This window comes from Cyprinodon tularosa, unplaced genomic scaffold, assembly GCF_016077235.1.
Source record: "Cyprinodon tularosa strain WSP-4 unplaced genomic scaffold, ASM1607723v1 ctg22, whole genome shotgun sequence".
Taxonomy (NCBI): domain Eukaryota; kingdom Metazoa; phylum Chordata; class Actinopteri; order Cyprinodontiformes; family Cyprinodontidae; genus Cyprinodon; species Cyprinodon tularosa.
In genome coordinates, this window is record NW_024038821.1 from 198,249 (window position 1) to 218,659 (window position 20,411).

General features: G+C 38.4%; 1 protein-coding gene across 1 annotated transcript; it reads left to right on the top strand.

The window, feature by feature from the left end:
* The first annotated feature begins 1,540 nt into the window (after window positions 1-1,540).
* Window positions 1,541-19,203, top strand: sptlc2b (serine palmitoyltransferase, long chain base subunit 2b). Its single transcript, XM_038286057.1, has 12 exons — window positions 1,541-1,775; window positions 5,900-6,094; window positions 6,384-6,538; window positions 8,246-8,394; window positions 8,591-8,715; window positions 9,767-9,860; window positions 10,811-10,916; window positions 11,860-12,079; window positions 12,923-13,049; window positions 15,143-15,278; window positions 15,443-15,572; window positions 17,752-19,203. The coding sequence occupies exons 1-12, from the start codon at window positions 1,632-1,634 to the stop codon at window positions 17,863-17,865; spliced, it is 1,695 nt and encodes a 564-aa protein (XP_038141985.1). The 5' UTR covers window positions 1,541-1,631; the 3' UTR covers window positions 17,866-19,203.
* Window positions 19,204-20,411: the final 1,208 nt, after the last annotated feature.

Consider the following 20,411-nt stretch of genomic DNA (forward strand, 5'->3'; position numbering starts at 1 on the left):
TACAGTGTACTGTGGCCAGTTGTAAGGTTTATTTGTTCTTGGAAAAAGCATATCTATATTGATTCTTATGTAATCGTTAGCATTCACAGATAAATATTTAGCCTCCTGTTTTTTTTTTTTTTTTTTTTTATCACAGCTACAGTACAGTTGCTACAACATTTATTTAACCACCTCGCTGCCAGGCTCAGTGCCAGAGTGCCTTATACCACTGCATTTGGCACTTTGTATTAGAGTTGATTATGCAAAGCTTGGATGCAGTTCCTCAGCCACAAAACCCATTCAAATCGCTAAATTGAAGCTCTCCGAGGACTCTCCCTGAATTATTGTGAAGGTCACTTGAATTTTGAAGATTCATAGTTAATGGTTCAGGAAAAACATTAGTGACCTGTGCGTCTATGGCTCTCAGCAAGTCGTGACCCTGCTTTGTGATTTGTTTTCTTTTCTGTTTTTAGTTGAACCAGCCTGCCTCTGTTTTTGGCGTTGTACCTATGATTGTGGAAATGGTTAAATAACTATGATTTAATCAGTCCAAAGTGCAAGGGAATATTTCTGGCACAATAGTGAAAACTAAATCTAATATTGAGCTTTAATTAGGTTATTACAACCCTTACCTTTGAAACAGCCTTTCTGAAAACTTAAAAGCAGTTAAGGGTTTTAATAATTTTAAAAGCTGATTGAAAAGTTGTCTTTCAACATGTGCTCAATGATTACATAGTTTGTTTATACATATTGAATTCTTATTTTTTAAGTTATTCTAGATTAAATGTAATTTTATCAATCTAACTTTTAATTATATTTTCAGAGTTTAATTTTATATGCTTTTCTCCTCTATTGATTTTGTTTTTTCTTTACAAATATGACTACAAAAACATGTCCTGTTCTTTAATTAATAAAGTTGTATTAATTGTAAATTCATAATGAGTGATTTAATTTATTTGGTTCTGCATTTTCAAGTGTCATTTTGAGTTGGTGTTTGCATGGTTGTTAATTTCTTTTCAGCTTTAGTAAAGCACTTTAGGATAAATTTGACTTGCAAAACACAATTAATGTTGGAGTAGTGGCTGTGGGTGATTGTCTAAGCGCCCACTCCTCCCAAAATAAAAGCAAAATAAAATAGTCAGGCCTAGACACAATCACGTGTTCAGGTGTGCTTCCTTAACTCTGTGTTCCTACCCATTAACTTACCTTTATCAATATGCTTTTACAACTCATTCCATGAGCGTCACTGGAAAAGGTTATTCAGTTGTGTTGAGAGGTTACCACAGGTTATATCTAAGAGGGGCTGGGCTTTATAGAGTACGACTGAGCGGAACTAATTAAGAGGTCTCATTATGCTTCAAAATGAGAGGAGTGAACCTTGTGGCGAAGCAATGCGATTATAATACTGATAAGAACAGTTTCTGTTTGAATACACGATCTTCGTACTAAGTCAACGCTATTGGCTGATCCAATCACACAGGGGCGGGGACTTCCGGCACCTTCGGTGAGATCACATGGGACATTGTCGAAGTGGGCGTTGAATTTATCTCCCCCCCCCCCTCCTTATCTTAAATTCGACTTCACGTTTTCACTCATTACACAAGTTGAATCCACTCACTTCGCGAATTCTCCCCGGGGAAAAAAAAAGAAAAATGACGGAAAGCTCAGCGACGAAGCTGTTAAACGGAGAGGCCTGTCGCCGGGCATTAAACAGGAAAAACGCAAATAAAAATGGCTACGTGAAGAACCACTGTCTGTTCCAGCAGTCCCAGAAGTACCGTCGCTCCGGGGAGAAGGTAAGGCCCAACCGTTACCGAGAGGAGACCGGTACGGCTTACAAACTGCCAGCGTTACTTCCCTCTTCTGCATTTTTAAATTAGAAATACTATCCGCCTTGTTTAACGGACCGTTCCTTGTTTATTTCCCGTGTTCATATAGCGGTTAAATTCTTGTGTGGGAGTGGTTTTCCTGAGCAGGAACGTGCAAGGCGCGGCTACATGTCAGTATTACAGTATGTGGCTGCTAATATCTCTGTAATTACTTTGTTCAGCTAGCTTCTCACTCTCTGTATTAGTATATTTAATAATAGCCATGTCGGTTTTCTAATAAATATATTTAACATATCTTCTTCAAAGTGATAATCTTGAAATGCCAGGGTTATATGCTCTCACGTTTTACTGAGTGTGACTTTAACGTCACTTATATAATTTTAGCATTGTTGTGGGTTTAGAAACCTGATCGGGAATGATTGTAGTAGTTTACCCCCCACACCCCCCTCCCTCATCTCCTGTAACTTTACACCCTGTTGTTTCCATGCTGTGTGTGCTTGGTGAGGTTGGACAGGTCTCTGTTTACTGACTTGAGTTTGAAGAGGACCAATGTCCTGTAGTTGGAGAAATGTCTGTTCCCAGGCAGAGGGAGGGAATCAGGGGTGCTGTGACTTGTCCCTTCAGCTGGATGTCTCCAGGCTTTAAAGGGTGTGGTTCCTCAATGGTTTGATTTAAACAGTGGGAATTCTTCATTTGGGTGTGTGGGGTTAGAACAAAGTTGAAATGGGCCCCCTTCTTCCCCCTAAAGAGGGTTTTATACAGTGGAGTCGATGTCATACTTTACTGTGGCTATGCCAGTTGTTTTCCAGATGTGAGTTCAAATTGTGACAGTGCCTAAGTTTACACAGAGCAGCAATCCTTATCGCAGTTCAAAACCGTTATCTGAAAGTGACAGCATTTATGACGAAAAATGACGATGTAAAGTAGGAATGCAGTGATCTTCAGTAGGGTTGGGAATTGATTAGATTTTCAAGATTCCGATTCCCTTATCGATTCGGTGAAACGATTCGATTCCTTATCGATTCTGTGCAACAATGAACTTGGTAAGTGCATGGTGACATACGACTACCTTCGCCTGGGACATTTTATTTCTGCACACCACGGCGAAAACAGAAGGCCGTGAACGGGAACTGGCAGCCTCTGACCCAGCCAGGCTACAGTCATCTAAATCTAATGGAGAAGGCATCCATTTAATGAAAAAGCGTTACTGTACAATTTCGGGAAATAAACTCATCTCCCCCTGATTTAAACAAACGAGGGTCACCTTTCTCTCGCTCCCTGAACTGCGGAGCAACTTTGTAGCATGTTTAATAACCCCAAAGAGAGGTAGGAAATTAATTTATTTCCAGAAATGGCATATGATTTACTAGGAACCACATTAAGCACATCCAGTGATATAAAACTAGCTACTTACCAGCAGAGTTGCCTTCCATGCTGGTCATAACTTTAGCTTCTGTCCGGAAGCATCAAAAACACAGCATTGGTTAAGATGTATGCCATGTTGTGTGCGCAGGTGTTTCTGCATGTTGGATGTATTTCCTCACTTTGCAATGATTGCATAGTGCCTTGTTGCCATCTTTTTTTCCCTTAAATTGAAGCCAATCTTTCGATCGCTTTGACCGCTTTTGTTTTGCTACACTTAAGCCTGGTCACGTTGTACTTTCTTACTGAATGCTGTGTGCGTAAGTTGCGTAAAACTTTTCTTACCCTCTCTGTCAGTTGTATGAGGTGTGATTTGGTATTAGTTCATTTTATTTCTTGATAAGGGCATTAGTTTCGTTATAGTGCAGGTAACATGCGTTCAAGACTAATAAACCTCTTATCTTATCATTGAAACTGATCATTTAGGGTCCTCTTTTAAAAAAACAAACAAAATCAGAATCATTCAAAATATATATTTAAAGTCTTGCTGTCAAACTGGTTTTCAGAGCAATCACTGTAAAGAGAAAAGTGTTTGCAAATCAAGAAGAAAAAAAGTCCAAATGCCTTTAAAGAAGCTGTTTCTTTTCAAATACCTTTAACTTTGTTTTGTAACATCTCCCCACTATCACTCAAAATATTTTAACTTTCCGTCTTTTTCCCTCAGTAACATCTTCTGCACCAAATAGAGTTAATGTTAGCTTTTACCACGTTGTTTTGTTTGTTTTTAGTTTGTGACTAACGCATCACCAAAAACTGGTTGAATCTGGTCACCAACTAACTTATTATCTTATCAAGCTGTAGGTTTGTGTTTACTTCATAAAGGAGGTTTTAGCCTATCCTGCTAGCTTCCATCCACCCTTGAGGTCTAAACAGTGATGCTTTGTAATTACAGTTTTTGGAAGTACAGGAAGCAGGTCTCATATTAAGCCCTAATCCATGTCTAGTTTTTGTTGTCGCATATTTTTAGCCTTGGATATTTCCTTAACAAATTTGGACTTAATTCTGGTGTTGGAAAAACCTTTTGATATGTGAATCTGGTAGGCATGGAAAATATTCCCTCTTATGTTCCGATTATCTTTACCCAGGACCAGCATTTTGCAAAAAGAATTCTTGCTTGCTTATTTGTTGTCTAGTTTAAACCAAACACTTTGTGCTTAGACCAGGAGCTTTCCCTTATTGTGTACACAATGTAATCTGATCTTCTGTCACCGAGGTGTAGAGCAAGCAAGGGAAAGAGCACACCTTCTCGTTGTTTCTGTAGAGACGCTTCTTCATGCGTCCAGCTAATGTGTGACATGTTAGCAGCCTAGTGAACAAATTAGATGTTTAGGAAAATTGCATTACCTGCATTGTGTGCCAGTAGTTTCTCTGAGAGGGGAATTTGAATGTGGTGGGATCTTTTTTTTATTTTATTTACAGAAACTATAACCTGTATTGTATTTTGGAGATTAACTTGTTTGAAAGGATTTAATAATGTACAAACAACGCACACATCACTACTTTAGCAGCCAGAGGTATTTCGTTGAAAGGCATGACCGGTCACATGAGAAGTTGCTGCTTAGCTGCTGGGTAGAGCTTATAATGAGTGACTGCACTCAAGTAGAAATTTCCCAGTTCAGCTTGAAATTCTGCTTACAGAGTTTGAAGCCGCTCATCTAGAGTTTGACATTACTTATGCCTTCCTGCAATAATCCTGGTGGTAAAACACAGTCTTTTACAACCTTGCATTAATTTTTTTTTCCATTGTACCTTGTGTCCAGCAGAATGGGTCTTTATAAACATTGCAGTCTGGGTTCAAAGAGTTAGAGTGAACTTTGCTGGTCTACAGCACAAGGAGAGCATCTAAAGTCTATATTGTTTTACAGTTTGTGTTTCATTTTATTAGTCATCTGATCTCAAGTCTAGCTGAATGGTTTCCTTTTTTATTTAAAAACCATTCATGTTTAGAATTGCATTAGTGTGTAAACAGGTTACTGTGCTTGGTCTACTTCCTGTTTTGTATCCGCTCTTTCTGTTGATCTAAAAGTTGGATCCCCTCTGCCCCTTTATAAAATTGAAGTCTTCCCTGTTTTTGTTTTTCCTCTAAATGCATCAACATGTCCATCATCCCTTAATTTTTGCTTTTATCAGAAGTCGTGTTTATGGTCCTTATTGCTACATTTATCTGTTGAATTGAAAATAGTCATAAATACGTTTATTTTGGTGATTATTATATTTATTAGTCTGATCCTTTTGCCCTGAGTCATATTATTTCTACAGGTTTATTGCGCAGTCAGAAATCTCCCAGGGCTGGATAAATATGGAAGAAATAAACCTGGTTTGATTTTTAAACTTGTATTTTCCAACCTTTTTTAGTGTAATAGTGTATATGTGCAATCTATCCATTCGCTTTCAGTCTGTGTTTTGTTTTTCTTCGTTCAAGCTTTAAATCAGGCTTGTGTTGAAGTTTGTGAACTTAGGGTGGAGGATTGTTTTGCCTTCTTACTTGGAAATGGATTAAGAGCTCTCTGAAAGTATGAAAACTATGTAGAAATCCTGTTTATAGGAAATATCAGAGGTCATATATTTTTTAAGTTGGCTTTCATTTGCCCTTTTACATTCTGAGAGGATGTTTTCATGGTCATAATCATTGCTTTGTGTTTAACAGCTTTCCTTTTCTTGTTCCTCAGAAGCAAAATGCGACTCATAATCCCAGTTTGTATAAGAAGCCATTTGTGGAGTCGTTCGAGGAGACGCCCCTGCTGGTGGCTGTGCTCACCTATATGGGTTATGGCATCCTCACCATCTTTGGCTACCTCAGAGACTTCCTCCGCCACTGGAACATCGAAAAATGCCACGTCGCACGTGAGAGAGATGAGCAGAGGGTAAAGTACCTTTTTTTTGTTTGCTTAGTAAAAATTGTTAGCTATCATAAGGACAGTTTTACCCTTTGAGGCGATTTGGGAAGTCAGATCTCTTTGTTTCCTTATTGTTGTGCCAAAATAATCTTTTAAGATCCTAAATAAACCTGTAAGCTTCCAAGTCAGCGTCCTGACCATGTTTTGCCTCACTCTTAACTTTCATACCAAATTTATCTTTTAGATAATGAATATTTCCTTTTCTGTGGAACAAAGATAAGATGCAGATAATCCTGGACATATTTTCCTCCCACAGGATTTCGTCCCACTCTATCAGGACTTTGAAAATTTCTATACCAGGAACCTGTACATGCGGATCCGAGACAACTGGAACCGCCCCATCTGCAGCGTCCCTGGCGCCAAGATGGACCTTGTGGAGAGAGTTACCCACAACTACAACTGGACGTTTGAGTAGGTTGCTGCTTAATGTGTTTCTGTTGTTGGTAGACAAAAAAGTGGACATTTTGTCTGATCATTTGGTCTACAATAGACCTCAGAGTGAATAAAAGTTCACGTCACATCTGTCAGCACCAAGAGCCGTGGTTTTATCCCACGTCCAGTTTTCCTGTTTGTTTTGTTCCTTGATGGTCCTGCTGTGGGGGTCACGCCCAGTGGTTGCTTAAGGTGTACCCTCAGCAGCGTCAGCTTGCTTCTCATAAAAGTGACGTAGGTTGTGATTCTAATAGTTATGTAAGCACCAGTATCTGCTGCGTAGTCTCAATGGAAGAATTTTTTAAAACAACCCTAAATGCGGCTACAGCGGCCTTTGATTGGGGAATAAAAACAGCAGGCAAATAGAGAAAAGGTGTGGCTCAGATCTAATTTTATCTTACTATATGTAAAAAATATGTCTTATCTAAAGGAGTTTTGACATGGGTTATCAGTTTTACAGCAACTACGTGAATCCTGTGATATTTCAACCACTAGCATCAGGGAATGCTTCACTTATTATAAGTGGAGCCGCTCTTTTGTAACAACTGATAGGACTGTGAAGCATTCATGACAACTTATGTAAACAAACAGCCCTGATAACATTCTAGTTGGGTGATATGCTTTCCTGTTTCACATTGGTATGAAAACTATGCACAAGAATTTCTGAAGTTCTTTGCAAATTCTTGTCATTGTCCATGAAGATAAAGGCAAGTAAACTTTAAGCACAAACTTACAAAATCAGTATAGATGTATAAATCTAGTAAAAGTTTCAATTTTAGCTGATTAAGGATTTCATTTCAGGAATTATGAATGACTAAATTATACTTTACTGTCTCCCTCTTCGTATGTGTGCATACGAAGAGGGAGACATTTACATTTGGCTGTAAAATATTAAATCTTTGTCTACAAACTTATCAATACAAATGTGTCCACATTAAACATAAGTTTGACGAAAGCCAGACTTATGAATGTTTTGTGTTAATATTAAATCATTCGTCCGCAATTTATTAAAATAGTGAGCATATGTAGAGGTTATGGTCTATTATTATGCATTTCTGTTATTAAGAGAGGTCATCAGACTGGGCTGCTGATTAAAAAAGATTCTGCTTTGTTGCAAAGAAAAAATATATATAGTTGCCATTTTAAAATGTCTTTTCTGTCTTCATATAGGTAATTAGTAGTTGTTATCACAAGAGCAGTGCTCTTTTTTTATTCCCTGTACTGTCTTTGACTTTTATACATTTTTCAATATGAAACAGAGCGGCTTTACTGCAATGTGTTCATCTTTTTGAACATATTGCAGCATATTACATCTGTGTGTTTTAGTTTCTAACTAGCAGCCTAAATATAAGAAAAAAGACTTGCGTCTGTGAAGAAGATTTTCCATCCAGAAGTGTCATATATTCTTTGTGTTTCTTTTGGCTTTATAAACAGCTAATTTAGGTCTTCCTCCTGCAGTAACAGCCTCCTGACTGAAGAGTGTTGTTAGTGTGAAGTGTAAGCAATTAAGTGATGTGTTTACAAATTAAGATAAAATATAATATGTTTTAGCGATTGTCTGTAGAATCATCCAGTAACAATCTTTCCTGCTTTATCTCTGATGATTAAATCAGACAGGTTAGCATAACCGACAACCAAGAGTTCAGGTCCAGGTTGTTTCTGACTGGACTTGTTTTGTTTTCTAAGGCACACTGGTAACGTAGAGAAGGACGTCATCAACATGGGCTCATACAACTACCTGGGCTTTGCTGAGAACACTGGTACCTGTGCTGATGCTGCTATTGAAACCACACAGAAGTATGGAGTTGGAGTGGGGAGCACCCGCTGTGAGATGGGTGAGTACTTTGGAAAGATTAAGAAGAAATTAATTAGATGTAAAATGTGGATTTTAAATGGGCTAGAACCATGCTTATACAAGCTTGTGTAGTCAACTGAGTTCATTGGTTCAACAGGATTTTCTTTTAAAACATTTAAAGAAAAGGCTGCTGGAAACGGCTTGTATTAACATTGATTTTTTTTTTCTTTTTTTAGGCAACCTGGATATCCATGAGGAGCTGGAAGAGTTGGTTGCCAGGTTTCTGGGGGTTGAGTCGTCCATGGCATTTGGGATGGGCTTTGCCACTAACTCCATGAACATCCCTGCTCTCACTGGAAAGGTGGGGAGTCTTTATCTTTTCCTTTTGTTAGTTCCGTTCTCCTTTGAATCTTGCATAACTCTTCTTTTGTTCATTTCAAATGTTTTTCCTATTTAGTGTTTTTATCCTACTTCCATTAACCGTTTTACTGTTGAGGAAAAGCAGCTCTTCCGTCTTTTTTTTTTTTTTTTTACTAATAGTGTGGCAAAACAGGAAAGGTTCAGTCTGTGCTAGAGTACAGCAGTTTCCAGATAAAGCAGTCAGAGTACTGCGAGCAGGGAAGGTTACCGGCTGATGTTTGGTCATGCAGCCAAATCTCAGTAAGCAGAGATCATTATTATTTCCTTCTTCAGTCAGTGTTGCATTGGCAGGACACATTGTCCCTCAGCAGGGTCTACAGCGTGGGCCGGTATCATCATTTCCTGACAGAGAGCAGGAAGAGGAACAAAATGGGCTAAAGTCACAAGGGTTCATAAATTCTCAGCCATGGTTCATCTTTCTTTGCTAGCTTTTGTTCTTATGATCTCTTTGTCATGGCACGTATCTGTATTATGCAACAAGCTTCTTTGGTCTTTGGCCACAGGAACTTACGTAAACTGAATCCTTGCTTTGGTTGAATGTTTGCCTCCGTATTTTTTTCGAATGGGCTTTTCAGGTTTGTCGTCCTTCACAGACTTTATTTAGCCATCGGAATCCAGTTACATAGGTGAATTGTTTACCTCTTTCTTTTCCCCATGCAAAGGAAACATTACATTTCTGTTATTGACAGCACAACAGCATACCTAACCAATAATCACAAACTTTAAAGTATCCAAAAAGTATTTGTTTTAAATCTCCTGAATAGAATTAGTCTTAAGATTAAACTTAGAAAGCAAAGTCATATTCAAGCACTGCCAAAGAATAATGATCATTAACTTGGAGGCTTAGAAGTAATTTCTCAACACTTTGAACCCTAGCTTAATAATACCTGGATTAGTTTGACTCTGTAAGTTTTGTTTTACATAGTTTATCTATGTAAATGCAGGAAGTTAACTTGTAAAGTTCACATACATTTTTTTATTCCTTTTGGTAGGGTTGTCTCATCCTAAGTGACGAGCTGAACCACGCCTCACTAGTGCTGGGTGCTCGGCTGTCGGGCTCTACGATCCGGGTCTTCAAACACAACAGTGAGTTACTTTTCTTACTACTTTCATGAGCAGACTATCTTATAATATAATAGTACTCCTTATGTGTGTAGAAATATTTCCCCCTTTGGTGTAAATCCACTCTTTAACACTATTCAACATTAGCTGTGAACTGTTTTATCCAGGTAGCTGGTAACCACATGCTGTCATAGGTGTGTTTGGTTCCTGCTTCTTTTCCATTCTGCGGACTCGCCCAGCTGACTCTTCAACCACAAACCTGTCTATTGTATTTACACGTTTCTGCAAGGGATTAGTAAACACTATTGCATAATCATCAAACGGAAATAAATCTATATGATCATGATTTTTTTTACAAATCTAAAACTTTGTTTTTATATTTGTGTTTTTCCTTTAAAAATGTATACTTTGTAGAGCCAATTTTTGCCATAGTTTCAACTAAATGTCTTTAGAGTTGTGTTTCTGCTAATTAGCTAGCACATTGACAGAGTGGAGTTTTTGGCTGCTGCTCTTTGCTAAATACCTTCAACTCTGCTTATTGGCTGGAGAACATCCTTGTTTGACAATGATCCAGTCTTCCCACAGTCGATATTGAATTTCTGTTAACAATTGGCACATTTCTAACACAAATCAGCTTTGATATAAAAACTATTTCACTTTAGCTATGATTGTAAGTTTATGATCAGGGTGGTTCTGCAAAATTAACCTGCAGAACAGAACTGCTTAATGCCACTGTACTTTATGCAGTAATGATGGTGTGCTCTGAAATGACTACCCATTTCTAGATGATGGATTACCAGTCACCTAAAGTTACTTACAGCTATTGTCTCAGTAGTTCAAACAGGCATGAGCCTATTTTTTTATTTTCTTTTTAAAGAAAACTGCTTTACATGGGAAACATGTATTTTGACAAATGTATAAATATGTGTTTTATAACTGAAGTACCCTCTCTCCTCGCCCATTCTTCTCTGTAGATATGCAAAGCCTTGAAAAGCTGCTCAGAGATGCTATTGTACACGGTCAGCCCAGAACCCACAGACCCTGGAAGAAGATTCTTATCGTGGTAGAGGGCATTTACAGGTATATACACCAATCAGTGTTTTACTAAAACACCTGGATTAAAACATGTATGTTTGCTGAGTTTGTAAGCCTGTCACCTTTTGGTTTAACATTTCTTGTTTTAATATGGATAAAATTTGTTGATGTTAATCAATAGACAAACCAGTTTCAGACAAGTGCTAATGAAAAGGAAGCAACCTTAAGATGGCAGTGGGCCTCCCTACTATAGTCAAAACTTAAGACATCCTTTTTTCCTCTATTTTAGGTCCCAGACTAAGCTAACAGAAGCCGTGAGACTAATCAGAGCTTGAGAAAGCCTAGCTTGTTCTTTGCTAAATGCCTTAATCTCTGGGAGGTTGAATAAATAATGTCTGTCCAGCAATTATCGAGTCTGGCCACAGTCAGAACTTGCAGGCTCTATGTGATTAAGGCTCCAGATCTTAGAGTAGTTCTTTCAAATAGACTGTTAGTGAAACTGTTTTTTTCAACTTCTCATCATCAAGGTTATACTCACTTTTAGCAAGACTTATATTCACTATGTTTATGTTAGATAGAAAAGAAACACTTTTGAATATGTTCTACTTTCTCCAATTGGTTGTTGACTTGTCTACTTCCTGAATTAACACTAATAAGGACTGAAATTGCTTCAATGCTTTTTTTAATTGTATCTTCATCTTTATTATTAAGGGATTTTCACACTAACCTACCCATGTTGTTGAGAGAGAACCAGTTCATGTCATGAAGATGAAACAAGTTTGACTTTCAGAGGGATTTCTGGAACAAACATGTCATCCTTTTTATGTAGCTTTACTGTAACATATTTCCCTCTAACTTCTAACAACAATTTTGCTGATGTCAGGTATTTTTTATTCCAGTTCAAAAGAGCAAAGATGCAAAAAAAACAACTGTTCATTAAATGTGCTTTTTGGAACCATGAACCTAATTTTTGTTTGAAACCCCAAAGCATGGAGGGGTCCATCGTACGTCTGCCGGAGGTCATCGCCCTGAAGAAACGCTACAAGGCCTACCTCTACCTGGATGAGGCCCACAGTATCGGTGCTCTTGGACCCAACGGCAAAGGAGTGGTGGACTACTTTGGCTTGGATCCCAAGGATGTGGACATCATGATGGGAACATTCACCAAGAGTTTTGGAGCTGCTGGTGGATACATTGGAGGCAAAAAGGTTGGTGGCTTTAATAAAAAAAAAAAAAAAAACATCTTTTGAGTAAAACTGTAAAATTGTATTTAAATAGTTTAAAAGCACTTAATCCTCCATGTGGGAAGGGTCCATTCTCCCTGTCATTGTTGTCACGTATTGTCAGTCGATGCTGTTGGCAACAAAAAAAACAGGAAATGCACCTTCTTGGTTTTTCAAAAAAGTGTACTCAAAACATTTAGTTATTTTATGACTTAAAACTTTTACAGGTCTCAATAAGTGAAGAAAATTGCGTTATTTATTCTGTTTTCGACAGGACAAATTTGACCTCCTAGTTTAAATTTGTATTGGTATACATTTCAGTATTTCTCCTTTGATTTGCTGCCTCTCAGTCACTCATTAAGTTCATCTCCACTGAACCTTAGCCCTATTCAAACTGGTTCTGTGTCCCAAGCTAAACACGATCAAAGGTGTTTTAATTTTTTTTTTCTAACCTAAAGCTTTTTTAATATTATAATGACTGAGTGAAGGTATCAAAATTCAGAAACTGTCTTTATTAATTGGTTCTGATTTGATTAATCTAAGCTATAAAGATTAGAAATTGATCAATTATAATGTAAGTTAACTATATTCCAGCTATACTGTCCTGTCTAAAGCAATCTTCCCTTTTGCTTCATAAATTAAGTGAGCATTAAAGATAAAATCTGTAATGTGTTGGAACTTTTAAGTTGATCAAGTTTTCCAACTAGTGAAAAACCATAGAGCTGGAAGTGAAATGTGGAAAATTTTTAAGAACTGTGATATTAGACACAATGGTTTCCTGTGAAATAAATGTCAAATGAAATTAACTTAAATAATTTCTCTTGTAAGGAGCTGATCGACTACCTGCGCTGCCATTCTCACAGTGCTCTATACGCCACCTCCATGTCTCCTCCAGTTGCCCAGCAGATCATCACCTCAATGAAGATCATAATGGGAGAGGATGGAACCACACTGGGTACGTCCCAGAAAGTGCTAGTTGGAAATGGCAAATAACACTAATATATTATAGCATGATTTTATAGTAACTAAAATAATATGATAATGTATTTCTCAAGGAACTTTAATGCATTTTTCCTCTTCATAGCATTTTTAGTACAATAATTTTTTGATAAAGGTGCTGAATTAAGAAGATTCTAATTCATATCTGACATGTCTGACTAAGGTCCAGGCTTTCTTTAATGTTTGCTTTTATTAGCATTTTAAACCTTCAAACTACGGTAGGCTTTAGTGTGTTGGTGGAAAACTGGTTTGCAAGTGTTTGCTTTGACCACAAGATGGCGGTAGATCTGTATTTTACATCGAAGCATAAAGCACTTACACTGCAGCAGAGAGCTGGTCCTCAGGCCAAAGCATAGCTTCTACCACTTCCCATGAGCTTCAACAGACTTACCAGCAAATAAAAGTAGTTTGAAAGCTTTACAATAGCTGAGGACATAAGTGATACTCATACTTTTAAAGAACATATCCATATAGATAATTAAATCCAAAGTTAATTTATGTAGTTCCTTCCAATTAAACTTTGTCTGCTTTAAAAGCAATGCTGATTAAGTCTGATCATTAGCTAATTTTCTGTAGTATGACATTTTTCCTTCGCATTTCTTCCAATCCCTGCTAATCTTAAATCCTTTTTTTTTTTTTACCCTTTTTGTTTCTTTGTACAGCTTAGAGTCAGAATGATGGAAAGGCCTCTGCATATTCAGCTTTATCACTTTCACATGTGTGCCCCTTTTTTGCTTTCACGCTGTAGGTGCAAAGCAGCATGGTGCCTGAGGACCAGAGACCTCTGCAGACTTAACTCTGCTGGACTCTTCTACACACACAAATAAATGACAAAGTCTTGTTATCCTTTCTGGGCAACCCCTTCCCGTATTTACCTTTTTTTTTTTTTTTTTTTTTTAACAAAGCTTGATTGATTCAGCCCCCATCTAAAAGCTGATCTAAGCCCCATCTAAAAGCTGATCTAAGATCGGGTTACACTGCTTTCAAGCCATGCGGTTGATAGGTACAAGAATAACGGCTCCTGCTGTAACCTTTGTAGTGCTCTCTTTCTAGTTTGTCACCAGGTCTTTGGTGTTATTTCAAGGCTGGGAAGGCCCAGCCTTCTCGCAAGGATATTAGCCAGTCAAGTTTTCCCAGAGGAAGAGTAACAGTGACAGTATGATTAGTTGCAGCTCAGTCACTGTTTGCAGTTCCAACCTTTGAAGTTTCAGATCCTGACATAAAGTCATAGTGACAGTTCAGCTGCCTATTAAAGGTCTGTTGGTTTCCATGTGTTACAAACAAAAGGACACCAGACACATGCCTGAATGGAAATGGAAGCTTTAATTAAACATGAGTGTCACAGGAGTGCAGAAATGTAAAAGGTCTGTGTTCTGAAAGGAAAGCTAAGGCGTGTGAATATGGCGTTCTTTTTTTTTTTTTTTTTTGCCAACTGATCACTCTGCGCCAAGAATACCTGTGGATTTCTTCACAATGGAAAATATGTGTGGGTAAATATAAAGCCAGGGTTTGTTGTGTCTCAGGTTGCTTTGAAGCTTTGCTGTTTCTGCTCTGCGTTTCTGAGCCCAGCCAGGCAGATGTGTGTTGCTGTTGGCACTTTGTGGCATATGGTTATTTGTTTGCTTACGATGCTATCTCTGCAGGCTCAGTCTGGGAATTCAATTTGAATCTATTGTGCATCAGACTGACAGGAACTGTAATGTCTTAGGTTCAGCTTGTTATATTAAACACTTAACGTCTGTAGTAAAAATGGAGGTACCAGCCTCATGCTTTTTGGGGGCTAAAAACAATGTGATGCATTAAATGACGAGTTGGAGACTACAGAATTTCTAAGGCTGCAGCAGGAAATAATTTTTTAATTTTAATAATTGGGACAACAAGCCCAGAGGTACAAAAAGGGTTAGATTAAAAAAAAAATTTATTGTTTTGAGTGACCAATCCAAACTTTGACCTTAGCTGAGTTGAGAATCCTTTAAGACCTGAATGGGGTTAGGGTAGCATTGGAAGTGATGTGAATTTTGAAATGGAGTCTCTTTTCATCTCTTGTAGGTTCTGATCGCCTCAAACAGCTCTCAGAGAACACCAACTACTTCCGCAAAAGACTCCGCGAATTGGGTTTCATCATTTACGGCAACGACGACTCGCCCGTTGTGCCACTGATGCTCTACATGCCGGCTAAAATCGGGTGAGTCTTCATTAAATCACATCACTTTGGCTGGGAACCTTTCATTTATTCCTCATTTTATTAATTTAAAAAAAATAAATAAATAGCTATTTCTATGTAAAACAAACAAAACAAAACATAAAGTGTTAATAAAAGTTAAGAGTTTGGTTTATCCTTGTCATCAGGGCTTTCGGCCGAGAGATGTTGAAGAGGAACATCGGCACAGTGGTTGTCGGCTTCCCAGCGACGCCTATCATTGAGTCGAGAGCTCGCTTCTGTGTTTCAGCCGCTCATACCAGAGAAATGCTTGACACTGTAAGTTAATAATAAGTTTCTCTTGAGCACAGATTTCTTATTATTCAAGTTTACCACTATATAAAGAAATAAATAAACTGTCTACAGCAAAAATGCATCTTTATGTAGATGGTTTGCAGGATAAATGTTTTTAATTCAGGTGATGAAAGCAGAATGTTAAAGTAAGCTCTTCTTAATTTATCAGTCAAAAAACAATTAAAGCTCTATTTTTCTGAAGTTCTTGGCAGTGATGACAATAGTTATATGCATTTTGCTTTAAAGCTGCTCATAGGGGCTCCTTAAATCATCACTGGTTTTAATATACACTATATTGCCAAAAGTATTTGCTCACCCATCCAAATTATTGGAATCAGGTGTTCCAATCACTTCCATGGCCACAGGTGTATAAATTCAAGCACCTAGGCATGCAGACTGTTTTTACAAACATTTGTGAAAGAATGGGTCGCTCTCAGGAGCTCAGTGAATTCCAGCGTGGAACTGTGATAGGATGCCACCTGTGCAACAAATCCAGTCGTGAAATTTCCTCGCTCCTAAATATTCCACAGTCAACTGTCAGCTGTATTATAAGAAAATGGAAGTGTTTGGGAACGACAGCAACTCAGCCACGAAGTGGTAGGCCACGTAAACTGACGGAGCGGGGTCAGCGGATGCTGACGCGCATAGTGCGAAGAGGTCGCCAACTTTCTGCAGAGTCAATCACTACAGACCTCCAAACTTCATGTGGCCTTCAGATTAGCTCAAGAACAGTGCGCAGAGAGCTTCATGGAATGGGTTTCCATGGTCGAGCAGCTGCATCCAAGCCATACATCACCAAGTGCAATGCAAAGCGTCGGATGCGGTGGTGTAAAGCACGCCGCCACTGGACTCTAGAGCAGTGGAGACGCGTTCTCTGGAGTGACGAATCGCGCTTCTCCATCTGGCAATCTGATGGACGGGTCTGGGTTTGGCGGTTGCCAGGAGAACGGTACTTGTCTGACTGCATTGTGCCAAGTGTAAAGTTTGGTGGAGGGGGGATTATGGTGTGGGGTTGTTTTTCAGGAGCTGGGCTTGGCCCCTTAGTTCCAGTGAAAGGAACTCTGAATGCTTCAGCATACCAAGACATTTTGGACAATTCCATGCTCCCAACTTTGTGGGAACAGTTTGGAGCTGGCCCCTTCCTCTTCCAACATGACTGTGCACCAGTGCACAAAGCAAGGTCCATAAAGACATGGATGACAGAGTCTGGTGTGGATGAACTTGACTGGCCTGCACAGAGTCCTGACCTCAACCCGATAGAACACCTTTGGGATGAATTAGAGCGGAGACTGAGAGCCAGGCCTTCTCGTCCAACATCAGTGTGCGACCTCACAAATGCGCTTCTGGAAGAATGGTCAAAAATTCCCATAAACACACTCCTAAACCTTGTGGACAGCCTTCCCAGAAGAGTTGAAGCTGTTCTAGCTGCAAAGGGTGGACCGACGTCATATTGAACCCTATGGATTAGGAACGGGATGTCACTTAAGCTCATATGTGAGTCAAGGCAGGTGAGCAAATACTTTTGGCAATATAGTGTATATATTCTTTTTCTATAGCAAAATATAGATCCCCTCACAGTTGGCTTGTTTGGGTCACACCGTCACTGGTTTCTACAAAAATGGGTTTTTTGTACTCCAACTCCTTTATGTAAAAAATCTCGAAAGCCAGACTTTTTTAGGATTACTGCATAGCGCAGACTTAGATTTTTATAAGCTTGCTTTATTTCTCAAAAGGCACTTTATTTATCTGTCCAAAAAGCACATCAGCACCATTTGTAATCGTCCATTTAATGGGGATCAGCCTGCTTTTGTGAAGCAGGCTGAGGAGCTGCTTTTTCCGTCTTGGGAAAAGCCAGCCCTCTCTGTTCCTCAAAGCATGGAATCGGGGAAAAAAAAAAAAGGTCAGGAGGAAGGTAAATTGTTTCCAGGTGCTCTGCAGTGTGTTGCAATACTGATAGGGTCTTTGGTGCGAAGGAGTGGGGGGAGTTTTTGTTCAATGCTGTTTTTGTTTATTACAGTGAGCCTTCTGTTCACCCCTTACCTCTACTTTCCCACTCCAACACGTCACAACATCCTTACCTGCGTTTTACTGGAGCAAATGGTCTCTTTGAATTGTTATTAATATCAATCTCCCCTTTTCCTGTTTTTCTTTTTTTTTTCTTAAGGCACTGGAGGCCATTAGTGAAGTGGGCGACCTGCTGCAGCTGAAGTACTCCAGACGGGAACAACCTCTTTCCTCTCTGGGATGGATGTCTGAAGAGAGCCTTCTTCAGGACTGAACCAGCTCCATCTCTCCTACCTTTAGCCTCACTGTACACCACATCCCTTTATATCTGTTCGTCTGATAACTCGTTTTCCTTGGAGCCAGTTTCGCCACTCAGCTTCTCTGTTTCCTCCTTCTATGAGACGCTCATGCACTGTACTCTCTGACCTATCCAGCTTATTCAGCCTCACCAAAATATTATCCACCATTTTGCTGCACACCGTTTCCAGAGCCTCTCTCACCTTCCTTCACGCCATGTCTTAATCCTACCTGCACAGTGAAGATTTTTATTAATTGTGCAATAAAAATGTGAGATTTCAAGAATCCTACAGCAGAATGAGCAGGGCTCTATTTTGAGCACTGATATAACTGCAAATTATGTATCACAGTCTTTGTGCTAACAGCCTTTGATTTAGCATCCCAAAACTCAGAGGCGTTCTTTACTAATGTTCCCCAAGTGTATGGATCTGATAGAACTAACTATAGAATACTGAATAGTCTTTTATTTTTGATTTCCCAAACCAAAGGTTACACATGTATAGATATATTTTTTACCATTTCTCTTGAAATGCAAAACAGATGTTTCCAGAAGAAAAAAACGTGACAGAGGGGAAGAACTCCAAGGAGCAAGACTAACGTATTTTTTTACTCGGTTATTTTCTATTAATGGTCTGCAGCCTAATTTACTGTTTACACCTGCACTCGAACATTTGAGCCTAGTGTCTTTATCATTTCTATAAGGTAATAGGCTACGTGTGTGGTTTTCTATTTTTATTTTTTTTTTCTTCCGTTTCTGCTCACTAAAGTGCTTTTTATGTGAATGGCTGACACGAGTATGGCGACATGTAACTTTGATCTGTATGCATGACGATGGCGCTTCTAACTCATCCGATGTACAGAACAATTTATTTATTTAAAGAATATACATATTCTTTTTGTTTTTGAAAGGCAGCTCTGAAACGTGCTACTGTTGAGATTATATATTTTAATCAGTTACATTTCTTTGCATCTGTTCTGTACCACTGAGAGGCGTTTTTAAAGCCTAGATGACGTCGGTAATAGTTTCTCTTGATATTCATAGAAATATATACTTTAATGTTTTTTTTATTTATTTTTTCCACCAAAATTGACATTTTATGATTATCCTCTGAAACAGCATTCCATAATCATTCTTGCTGCCAGTGTATAGTTATAATTTTGATCTTTCTTTTAGTACACCGTCCTCCGTCAAGCATTTCTGTGTTTTATGTTGTCACTACTGATGTCAACTTAATGTGGTGGTTGTTGGTCAGGAAGTTGTCTATTGTCTTGCTGTTGTGTGCGTTAAGGATGATAAAACTCAACAAACATCAAATGCTTTGTTTCTTTTGCCATTTTTTTGTCCTCGTCATATGTAATAAAATCATGGCATCATTGCCTGATTCATTCCAACCTCATCTTTTACTAGTCTGAGTACTAACTTGGAAAAAGTTTGGAAAACATGAACCCTCTGAGAAAGAAGTTTCATCTCAGGATGTTTGCAGTCAAGTTGGCTACAGAAGCTTGCAATGGGAAATGTTTCCACTGAGAATTATTCTTTTTTAATTGATCAGGTGCCTGCAATACACAGCTTATAGTGGAAGGCCAAAATCATTTTAGAAAAAAAGTAAGTCTGCACCTTCAACCTTTTGGATAGAATTCCTCATAAGAGTTCCTATTTGTTTATCTGGCATAGGCTCCAGCACTAGGTTTTAGAGTTTTTGCATGTTTGCAATATGGGGATTTGTGCAAAAATTCATTCCAAGTTATTCAAAAGATACATTAATATAGTAAAAGAAAAGGAAGCATAATTTACAAGGTTTATGAAAGGCATAGGAAAGGAATGAAAGGTTATGCCGCCTCGATGAGGAAGCTGTCAACACGCCACCAGCTTCGTGTGGAGACTGGTGGACAGTAGAGACTGGGTGTCAGAAAGTGGTGTCTGACATGTAATTATATTAGCAACAGGTCATAACAGCAGACGGGAAGGATGCTTGACCTGAAGGAGCACTTCAGTAGTAATTTTAAATGAAATTTAGTTTTAATTCGGAGAAAACATTTCTAATATGAGCTCTGCAATGTTCTTGTATCCATTTTGCAAATGTCTAAAAGTTTATTTTACTGATAAAACTTGTGTTCTATCATTTTAGTGTCACATCAGCATTTCTGCATGCATAGGCAAAAAAATAGAAAAATGAAACATTTTGGATTTTTTTGTGACCCAAGTTTTTCTCTAATCTATGTTCAAAGACATGGACAACATGAGCTTATATGTAATGTAATATTTACCTCTTTAAATGCAATATGTACAGTAACCTATTGGAAAGCGATCAGCTATGTGTGTCTTCTGAACTGCATTCAGGCTGAGGATAAACCGGTTAAAAGGTCTGTAAAGCCATGATGTTGATTAAGTATGCTGCTAAGAAACTGTGCCACGACCCATAATTCATATTTATTTATTTTTTTGTCTGTTAATCATCAGCACTTAAGGTTTAAGGGCTATAATGGCTAATAAAAGAAAAGTCCTTATTATTCACTTAGACC